The sequence below is a fragment of the Suncus etruscus genome, chromosome 14, assembly GCF_024139225.1.
Source record: "Suncus etruscus isolate mSunEtr1 chromosome 14, mSunEtr1.pri.cur, whole genome shotgun sequence".
Classification (NCBI taxonomy): domain Eukaryota; kingdom Metazoa; phylum Chordata; class Mammalia; order Eulipotyphla; family Soricidae; genus Suncus; species Suncus etruscus.
In genome coordinates this window covers 89822985-89833634 of record NC_064861.1, presented here as the reverse complement: position 1 = coordinate 89833634, position 10650 = coordinate 89822985, and the positions used below count along the sequence as shown (strand labels likewise).

Genomic DNA, 10650 nt, shown 5'->3' with positions numbered 1-10650 from the left:
CCCCTCGCCCTTAGAAACCGCGCCTGGTTCCCGGGCGGGCATCCCGCTTTGCCCCGTCCAGGCTGTGAGGCCCCCAGGGCCCAGGTCCCTCCCGAGCCATGGCCGAGCCCCCGTCGGACCCCGAGTCCCACGACTTGTCGGGCCGCCGGGTCTCCCAGGCCCGGGAGCAGCGCCCGAGTCTGCCCGCTGAGGAGCCGCAGCCGCCCGAGGGGGCCCCGGCCGTCCCGCAGCAGCCCTGGGGCCCCGAGGCGGGCTTCTTCCCCGACCTGGGGGAGCTGCCCGAGTACCCGACCTTCAACACGCTCTACTACCCCCAGGCCATGCCGCCCTTCGGGGACGAGCTGGCGGAGGAGGAGGAGGGGGACGACGAGGGCTACGTGCTGCAGCAGCTGCAGCGGGACAGCCAGATGTTCCAGCAGCTGGAGGCCGCCTACCAGCCGCCCACCTCGCAGCTCCTCAGCGAGCTCACCAGCCTGTACCAGCACGACGACGTGCAGTACAGCCAGGACACCCCGCACGGGCCCTACCTGCGGGACGACCCGGCCCTCGGCTTCTCCGCCTCCGAGCTGGGCTTCATGCCCTACGGCGCCGAGGTGCCCGAGCCCGAGCCCCGGGAGCTGGCCGTCCAGAACGCCAAGGCCTACCTGCTGCAGACCAGCGTCAATGGCGACATCAGCCTGTGTGTGAGAGGGGCCGGCTGGGTTGGGGCTCGCTCCCGCAGGGGGGCCGTAGGGTGACCCACTGGTTAACAGCAACAGTAGGGCCCCTCCATCCGCACCTGACAGTCACCTGGGCTTCTTGCCAGTATCACTGCAGCACAGGACGGGAGTAGCTCTCGGCTATTGCCAAGCATAGCCCCAAGTCACCTCCACCATCACCCCAACATACACACACACAATGTAAATACAAAATAAATGGGGTGAGGGCCAGAGCGACAGCACAGCGGTAGGGTGTTTGCCTTGCACCAGACAGGCCTGGGTTTGATCCCCGTTATCCCATATGGCCCCCCGAGCCTGCCAGGAGTAACCCTTGAATGCCACTGAATGTGACCTCCAGAAATAAGTGGGGTACAGAGGCTGGAGCATTAGTACAGTGGGGAGGACCTTTGCCCATATCCCACCCAGCTTCAATCCCCAGCATCCCATATGGTTCCCCAAGCACTCCAAGATTGGTCCCTAAGGAACTGGAAGTTTGGGCAGGAAAGGGCTAGCCGGAGATGAGGTGAAACGGGGAACAGGCCTTGCTTTTCACGGACCACTTCCCCCCCCCCCCCCAGGGCTGGGAGCTGGGAGTGAGCAGAGCTGTACTCAGCAAGACGCTAGAGATCGGACCCAGGGTCCTGTGATGCCAGACAGGGCGCCCTGTCTGTGGAGCTGTCTATCCTGTCCCCAAATAATTGGTCCTGCATAAAGTCACCCCGTTCAGAGCCTGCAGGGCCTCCCAGAACCCTTGGGAAGAAGGTTCCTACTCTCCACAACAGCCTTTTGTTTGGGGGGCATGCCCGGCCATGATTTGGGACTACTCCGCCATGGTGTTTTGAGGTCTTGGTGCTGGGAGCCTCAGGAAGTGGGTCAAACAAGCCACCTGCACTCCTAGCCCTTTCCGACAGCCTTCTGGGCCTCATCTGACACCACATTCACCAACTCCCCCGTCTTCCCATGAGCTCCTACTTCAGTCCTTAGTAATAGGAGTGGCTGGGGGCTGGAGCTCAGCGGTAGGGTGTCTTCCCTTGCACGCAGCCGAACCAGGACAGGCCTGGATTTGATTCTCAGCATTCGATAATGATCCTTAAGCCTGCCAGGAGCAACTACTGAGCACAGAGCCAGGAGTAGTAACCCCTGAGTGCTGTGGGTGTGACCCAAAACAAAACAACCAACCAAAAAAAAAAAAAAAAGTAATATGAGTCAGAATCAAACTCTGGGCGTCCCTAGACAATTCCCAGACCTCAGGGCTCCACTGTCACCTCATAACCAGAGAGCATCAGGACCTTCCCAACTGGTGTCTGATCCTCTGCGGCCAGAGTATTCCACACTGCTTTTGAGTTTCCAGCACATCACCACTGCACCTCTCACGAGCCCTCTGCTTATTCTCAGCCACACTCCAAATGTCAGACATACCTGCAGCTGCACCCTAAACACATTGTCTTTTGACTGAACAAAATTACACACTTTAAGAGCCAGAGATACGGGGCCCGAGAGATGGCTATAGGACGTTTGCCTTGCATGCAGAAGGATGGTGGTTCGAATTCCATATGGTTCCCTGAGCCTGCCAGGAGCTATTTCTGAGCGTAGTAGAACCAGGAGGAACCCCTGAGCGCTGCTGGGTGTGACCCAAAAACAAAAAAAGTGCCATGCTAGGTCCCTGAGCCTGCCAGGAGCGATTTCTGAGTGTAGAGCCAAGAGCAAACCCTGAGCACTGCCAGGTGTGAGCCCCCAACCCCCCCCCAAAAAAAAGAAGCCAGAGATAGGACAGCAACGGGTCTGGGTTTGTTCAATCCCTATGACTCCATGGTCCCAGGAGCTGGGAGTAGCTCCCAAACTGCTGGGCTTGTCCCCAAATAAAATATTCAAAGGGGGACCAAAGACTACAATGCATAAGGTGCTTGTCTCGCATGCAACAAACCTAGATTTCACCCTCAGCACCACATACTGTCCGTCGTGAGAGAACTCTTGAATACATAGCTGGGACTAAGCACTGAGCACCAGTGGGTGGGACCCCCTAACACCCCTCAATATTTTTATATGCTCCAGCACCTCAGGGGTCATTCTTGAGCCTTCCAGTATGTTCCCAATGCCACAGGCAAAAAAAAAAAATTAAAAAAAGGGAGGGTCCGGCACGATATTGCCAAGAGCAGTTTCTGAGCAGAGTCAGGAGTAACTGGACCACCACCAGGTGTGGCCAGAAAACAAAAAATAGGAGGGCTGGGCCGGAGAGATAGCATGGAGGTAAGGCGTTTGCCTTTCATGCATGAGGTCATCGGTTCGAATCCCGGCGTCCCATGTGGTCCCCCGTGCCTGCCAGGAACAATCCCTGAGCACTGCCGGGTATGACCCAAAAACCACAAAAAAAAAAAAAAAAAAAAAAAAGGAGGGCTAGAGAGAATATATTGGATAATGTTCTTGCCTTGCTTCTAGCTGACCTGAGTTTCACATATGGCTACCGAGTACTGCCAGGAATAATTCCCAGCCCTGAGTACTGCTGAATGTGGCCCAAACCCCACACCCTCAAAAGAAAAAAAAAAAATCCACAAAAGGGGCCAGAGCGATAGCACAGCGGTAGGGAGTTTTGCTTTGCAAGCGGCCAATTAAGGATAGACCCTAGTTCAATTCCCAGCATCCCATATAGTTCCCCCAAGCCTGCCAGAAATGATTTCTGAGTGCAGAGCCAGGAGTAACCTCTGAGCGCCACCAGAAGTGACCCTCCCCAAAACCCAAAAACAAATAGACAGTCTCTGAGGCTGGAGTGGCAGCACAACAGGTAGGGCGTTTGCCTTTGCACATGGCCAACCCAGGTTCAATCCTCGACATCCCATGTGGTCCCAGAACCCTCCTGAGCCACCGCTGGACTTGGCCAAAAAAAAAAAGAGAGAGAGAGAGATAAAAGAAATGACCTTCCCCTCTGCACACTTGACTGGTCTCCCACACCCAAAAAACTTGCTTCCTCCAAGGCAAGGGGGCCCTTTGTGTCTTCTATGTCCCCCAGTGCCAGTTTAGCACCCCACTCCCAGCAGGGAGATCCGTGTGCTAAATAGAGCACCCACTGTCCCCCCACCCTCCCCCTGGCCGGAGGCAGCTACGAACACCTGGTGAACGTCATGACCAAGATCCTGAACGAGCGGCCGCAGGACCCGCTGTCCATCCTGGAGTGGCTGAACCGCACCACCCGCACCGAGTGGTTTCACCCCAAGCTGGACACTCTGCGGGACGAGCCCGAGACGCTGGCCACCTATGAGCTGGCCGAGAAGCAGAAGGCCCTGTTCCTGCGGGGCAGCGGCCTGGGCGAGGGGGAGCAGGAGATGGAGGAGGAGGTGGTGAGTGCAGAGACCCAGGAGCCCCCCTGCTGAGGGACTGGTGTGTGATTTCCAGACTAGCCCCCCTGGACATCGATCGCCCCCCCCCAGGAGCAATCTGTGCCTGGGGCCACAGCCATAGCACAGAGAGGAGGGGGATGGCCTGACATACCACAGACCTGGGTTCCATCCCTGCCATCCCATTGGGTCCCCTGAGTCCATTTGGAGTCATTCTTGAGTACAGAGCCAGGGTGACTGAGCAGTCCTGGGTGTGAGACAAAAAATTATAAAGGAGGAAAATAGGGACAGGAACTAGACTTGCTGGAGTCACTGGGAGGGAGAGAGGGAGGGAGAGAAATAAAAAGGGAAGAAAGGAGGAAGGAGAGAGGCAAGAGGGATGGATGGAAAGGAAGGGATGGAAGGAGAGAAGGAAGGGAGGGAAGAAAAGAAGGGAGGCAAGGAAGGACGGAGACAGACCTCAGCTCTCAACTGAGCAGAGAAAAATGCCTTTTCCTTGCATGCTGTCCACCCAGGGTTCGATTCCTGGCATTGCATACATTCCCCCTGACCTGGCCAGGGGTCAGGGTGCGACCTAAACCTTGCTCACAATGAAAGAAAGAGAAAAGATGGGCCCGGGAGCGATAGCAAAGTTGACGGGTGCTTACCTTGCCCTGGTGAACCTATCCCGGTTCCACCTACCATCTGGGGCCATCTCAGTGGGCTCCCTGGGCCCCACCCGGAAAGTGAGCCCTGGGCACCCCAGGCTCTGTGTGTGTGTGTGTGTGTGTGGTGTGTGTGTGTGTCCCTCCCCTGCAACCCTGCGTCCTGTGCAGGGGGACACAGCGGTGCCCAACGTGATGGAGACGGCCTTCTACTTCGAGCAGGCCGGTGTGGGCCTGAGCTCCGATGAGAACTTTCGCATCTTCCTGGCACTGAAGCAGCTGGTGGAGCAGCAGCCCGTGCATACTTGTCGCTTCTGGGGCAAGATCTTGGGCACCCGAAGAAACTACCTGGTGGCCGAGGTGGAGTTCCGCGAGGGGGAGGACGACGAGCTGGAGGAGGAGCTGGAGGAGACGGCAACAGTCGACCAGGCCGAGCCCCCCGAGGGCCACGATGACGAGGAGGCCGAGGACGATGAGGACAAGGCCGCCGACACCCTGCCCAAGTCGGCCTGGAAGCCGCCCCCCGTGGTCCCCCGCGAGGAGAACCGCAGTGGGGCCAACAAGTATCTTTACTTCGTGTGCAACGAGCCGGGCCAGCCCTGGACGCGACTGCCACCTGTGTCCCCTGTGCACATCGTCCAGGCCCGCAAGATCAAGAAATTCTTCACCGGCTATCTGGACGCGCCTGTGGTCAGCTACCCGCCCTTCCCGGGCACCGAGGCCAACTATTTGCGGGCACAGATCGCCCGCATCTCGGCTGCTACGCACATCAGTCCGCTGGGCTTCTACCAGTTCGGAGAGGAGGAGGGCGATGAGGAGGAGGAGGGTGGCGGGGGCCGAGATTCCTTCGAGGAGAACCCCGACTTCGAGGGCATTCCCGTGCTCGAGATGGTGGACTCCATGGCCAACTGGGTGCATCATGCGCAGCACATCCTGCCCCAGGTGAGGCAGGCGGGCACCCCCTGACCTGGCTGGCCTGTGGGGAGGAAGCAGAGCCAGCCAGCCAGCCTGGAATTGAACTCAAATTAGCTGTACCCTAAATCCCACCCGCTACTAGAGCTAGGAGTAAGCCTTGAGTACAGGCAACTGTTTTGTTTTGTTTTGTTTAGTTTTTGGGTCACACCCGGCGGTGCTCAGGGGTTACTCCTGGCTGTCTGCTCAGAAATAGCTCCTGGCAGGCACGGGGGACCATATGGGACACCGGGATTCGAACCAACCACCTTTGGTCCTGGACCGGCTGCTTGCAAGGCAAACGCTGCTATGCTATCTCTCCGGGCCCAAGAGTACAGGCAACTGTTATCCAAATTCTTGGATGCCAGTCTCAGCATCCCCCTGGGGGTTCACCCAGCACTGCCAGGAGTCATTTCTGAGCACAGAGCCAGGAGTAAGCCCTGAGCACTGCCAGGTGTGGCCCCCAAAACTAAATAATTAACATGCAACCTATTAATAGCAACTGCACATCCGCTGCAGGTCAGAAAATTGGGGAGAGCTACGTGGGCTGAGTGCAGGCATGGCAGACAGGAGGTCCAGAGTTCAGTCTTTGACAAAGCATGGTTCCCTGAGCACTGCTCTGGGAGTCATCTCTGAGCACTGCCAGAGCACTTTCCCCAGAGTAAAATCAAAAGAAGGAGCTGCCCAAAGAGAGATTAAGGAATGAAGGGTGACCCCAGAGAGCCCTCAGCCAGCAGGGGGCAGCTGTGGGTCCCTGAGAACTGGCTAGTTCCAAATCCTTCCTGGCCCTTGGCTTCTTCTCCTGGGGTCCCCATGGGTGAGGAAGCCCAGAAAATTTTGCCCCTCAGAGTTGCTTCCTGACCCCGACTCTAGGGCCGCTGCATGTGGGTGAACCCCCTGCAGAAGTCAGAGGAGGAGGAGGAGCTCGGGGAGGAAGAAGAGAAGGCCGACGAAGCCCTGGAGGAGGTCGAGCAGGAGGTGGGGCCCCCGCTGCTGACCCCGCTCTCGGAGGACGCCGGTAACACCCCCATCCTGCTAGTCCAGCGTGGGGAGCCGGGGGTAGGGTGTAGCTGGGCTGCGGGATACCCCCAGAGCCTGGTTCATCTCATGGGTGCCCAAGGGGCCTTGGAAAGGCTCCTGCATGCCAAGCTGTGTCCAGAGTTGGGGAGGGGGAGCACTTGAGCAGGAGGATTGTGACTGTGTCCCCAAGGGTTCTCTGTATGCTGGAGGCCCGAGGTTGGCCCTGCTAGGTCAGTTCTCATCAGGAGCATGCCAGACCCCACACACCTCACACACTGCGCAGCAGGTCTGGAGAAGGGCAGACAAGGACCTTTCCAGAAGTTGGGGCTCTGGACTGCCGGAGTTGGGGGCAGAGAGTGGTCAGGGAGTGGTCAGCTTGGAAGGGAACCCATTTCCATGCATCCCATCTCCACCCTTGGTCCAGGCTGATGCCAACATGGAGGGAGAAGTTGGAGGATCCAGGGCTAAGCACCACACTGTGAGGGGGGACAGGACTGGCCCCCCCAGGTCACCTGAGGCGATTCTCTGGGGCCACATTCACGGGATGATGTCAGCCATAAGGTCCCAAGTCCAGGCTGTTTCCTCAGTTCTCTTCCTACCCAGCTTCCTTCTCTTCCTCCCCCTCTCTAACGGGTTGGGCCTCTAACTGCCCTGTCTCCCCAATTTTCCTGCAGAAATCATGCACATGACTCCCTGGACCGCCCGCCTATCTTGTAACCTCTGTCCCCAGTACGCCTTGGCGGTCGTCCGCTCCAACCTTTGGCCCGGAGCCTACGCCTACGCCATTGGCAAGTAAGTCATTTTGGGACCTTCCTAGCAGGGGGATCCCCTGGGTGTTGGTCCCACCGGGTGGGAGAAACTAGATAGCCAGGACAGAGATGGGCAAGGCCCAGCTGAAGGGTAATGGATGTGAGTGGTGGATCAGAGAAGTGAAGGAACTGACCTGGAGGTCACACAGCATCCTGGCCCAGCTCTTAACCTGAGCCCATGGAACTCCATGCCATGAAACTCAGACTCAGACTCCTCTGGAGGGCCAAGTCTTGTTTCAGGGAGGGGTGGGACGCTGCTAACTTCTCTGGGGCCCTCAGGACAGGTCCTCCAGTTGGAAGGATCTTTGGCTTCTGGGGTACCACAGAATCTTCCCCACCAGTGACTCACAAAATATTGAATGTGAGTTGGGGTCCGAGAGATAGAACAGTGGGAGGCCACTTGCCTTGCACAGAGCCGACCCGGGTTCTATCCTTAAACCCCAGAGTGTCCCTTGAGCCCTCCAGGAGGGACCCCTAAGCGCAGAGCCAGGAGTGACCTCTGAGCACCGCCCCGGTGTGACCCAAACCCTCCCCCAGAAAAAAGATAAAGGTCCCAAGCTTCCGACCTGACAGCGTTTTTGCTCAGCCACTAGAGGGCACTCAGCGCGAGTGGCCGCAGTTACCAGCTACATCCACAAGATGACAGCATTTTGTTTTGGTTGCTTTTCCTTTTCCAGCTGTACTAAACCACCTAACCACCGGCTTGGCAAATCTCAAATCTCATTCTTCCTTTCTTTGGCAGATGTTTTCTTTCTTTTTCTTTTTTTTCTATTTTTTTTTTTTTGTTTTTAGGGCAACACCATTTGATGCTCAGGGGTTACTCCTGGCTAACCGCTCAGAAATTGCCCCCGGCTTGGGGGGACCATATGGGACGCTGGGGGCTCGAACCGCGGTCGCGATCTTTCCTTGTCTAACGCTAGCCAGGCAGACACCTTACCTCTAGCGCCACCTCGTCGGCCCCAATCTTTTCTTTCTTTCTCTGTTTCTTTCTCTTCCTTCCTTCCTTTCTTTATCTTTCTTTTTTCTTTCTCTTTCCTTCCTTCTCTTTCTTTCTCTTTCCTTTCTTCCTTCTTCCTTCCTTCCTTCTTTCTTTCTTTCTTTCTTTCTTTCTTTCTTTCTTTCTTTCTTTCTTTCTTTCTTTCTTTCTTTCTTTTCTTTCTTTCTTTCTTTCTTTTCTTCCTCTTTCTTCCTTCTTTTTTCTTTCTTTTTTCTTTTTCTTTCTTTCTTTCTTTCTTTCTTTCTTTCTTTCTTTCTTTCTTTCTTTCTTTCTTTCTTCTTTCTTTCTTTCTTTCTTTCTCTCTCTCTTCTTTTCTCTTCTTCTTTCTTTCTTCTTTCTTTCCTTTCTTTTCTTTCTTTCTTTCTTTCTTTCTTTCTTTCTTTCTTTCTTTTTCTTTCTTTCTTTCTTTCTTTTTTCTTTCTCTTCTTTCTTCTCTTTCTTTCTTCTTCCTTCCTTTTCTTTTTTTTTCTTTCCTTTTCTTTCTTTCTTTCTTCTTCCTTTTCTTTTTTCTTTCTCTTTCTTTCTTTCTTTCTTTCTTTCTTTCTTCCCTTCTTTCTTTCTTTCTTTCTCTTTCTTCTTTCCTTTCATTTTCTTTCTTTTTCATTCTTTCTTTCTTCTCTTCTCTTTCTTCTTTCTTCTTTCTTTCTTTCTTCTTCTTTCTTTCTTTCTTTTTCTTTCTTTCTTTCTTTCTTTCTTTCTCTTTCTTCTTTCTTTCTTTCTTTTTCTTTCTTCTTTCTTTCTTCTTTCTTTCTTTCTTTCTTCTTTTCTTTCTCTTTCTTTTTCTTTCTTTCTTTTCTACCTTGCTAACTTGGCAGTCTCATCCAGGTCCCTCCTTCAGGAAAAACCCCAGCCAGGGCAGATGATGAGGCAGATTTCACTATATTTCCTCCCTCCCCACCTTGCAGAAAGTTCGAGAACATTTACATCGGCTGGGGCCACAAGTACAGTCCGGACAACTTCAACCCCCTGCTGCCACCGCCCATCCAGCAGGAGTACCCCAGTGGCCCTGACGTCCTGGAGATGAGTGACCCCACAGTGGAGGAGGAGCAGGCGCTCAAGGCGGCACAGGAGCAGGCCCTGGCCGCAGCGGAGGAAGAGGAGGAGGATGAGGAGGATGAAGAGGATGATGAACAGGATGACTGAGGCACTAGAGGAAGCAGCAGCTTTTAATAAACAAATGTTCCTAGGGCATTTTGGCCCATTATTCTTATTTTCTTGTTTGTGTTTTTATTTTAGGGGGTCACATCCAGAGGTGCTCAGGGTTTACTCCTGGCTCTGTGCTCAGAAATCGCTCCTGACAGGCTTGGGGGATCATATGGGATGCTGGGGCTCAAACCTGGGTCCATCCCGGGTTGGCTAACTGCAAGGCAAACACCCTACTTCTGAGCTATCTATCTGGTCCCTTGGCCCTATTATTCATTGTCTTTTCTTTTTTTTCTTTTGGTTTTTGGTTCACACCCGGCAGCACTCAGGGATTACTCCTGGCTCTAGGCTCAGAAATCACCCCTGGCAGGCTCGGGGGACCATATAGGATGCTGGGATTCGAACCACCATCCTTCTGCATGCAAGGCAAATGCCTTGCCTCCATGCCATGCCTCCATGGCCCCTATTCATGGTCTTTTGAAGTCCTCTGCTTTCTTCCTTTTTATTTATTTTTGGTTTTTGGGTCACACCCAGCAGTGCTCAGGTGTTATTCCTGGCTGTGCACTCAGAAATATCTCTGGACAGGCATGGGGGACCATAAGGGGTGCCAGGATTTGAATCACCCTTAGTCCTGAATGGGCTGCATGCAAGGCAAATGCCCTACATTTGTGCTATCTCTCTGGCTCCTCTTTCTTTCTCTTTAAAGAATCAGAATTTTTTTTTATTTTGGGGGGTGCTCAGGGATCACATCTGGTGGGACTTGGGTGGTGCCAGGGACTGAACCTGGTTCAGCCACATGCAAGGGAAGGGCTTTACCTCTGGACTGTTTCTCAGGTCCCTGGAGAGAATTCTGTTTGCTGGCTTACTTGTTGGCAAAACCTGACAGTGTTCAGGGCTTACTCCTGGCTCTGAGCTCAGGGATCCCTCTGAGATGCCAAGGATCAAACCCAGGCCAGCTACTTGCAAGGCAAATGCCCTCTTCACTGTGCCGTTGCTCTGGGCTCCTACCTTGGAGAGCTCTCTTGGCTATTTTGGTTTTTGGGCCACACCTGGTGTGCT

The 10650-nt window shown here is 54.4% G+C and overlaps 1 protein-coding gene across 1 annotated transcript; it reads left to right on the top strand.

Annotated features, from left to right (window-relative positions):
* The first annotated feature begins 98 nt into the window (after positions 1-98).
* RSPH6A (radial spoke head 6 homolog A) lies at positions 99-9626 on the top strand. The gene is made up of 6 exons (XM_049787529.1): positions 99-679; positions 3793-4030; positions 4843-5613; positions 6496-6640; positions 7317-7434; positions 9354-9626. The coding sequence occupies exons 1-6, from the start codon at positions 99-101 to the stop codon at positions 9589-9591; spliced, it is 2091 nt and encodes a 696-aa protein (XP_049643486.1). The 3' UTR covers positions 9592-9626.
* Positions 9627-10650: the final 1024 nt, after the last annotated feature.

What these genes read in the sequence shown, in the direction of transcription:
- RSPH6A (XM_049787529.1), top strand. Translation starts at nt 99, where the DNA reads ATGGCCGAGCCCCCGTCGGACCCCGAGTCCCACGACTTGTCGGGCCGC. An exon ending in GTCAATGGCGACATCAGCCT is followed by an intron (nt 680 to 3,792) that starts GTGTGTGAGAGG and finishes GGCCGGAGGCAG; the next exon opens with CTACGAACACCTGGTGAACG. An exon ending in CCCGCTCTCGGAGGACGCCG is followed by an intron (nt 6,641 to 7,316) that starts GTAACACCCCCA and finishes ATTTTCCTGCAG; the next exon opens with AAATCATGCACATGACTCCC.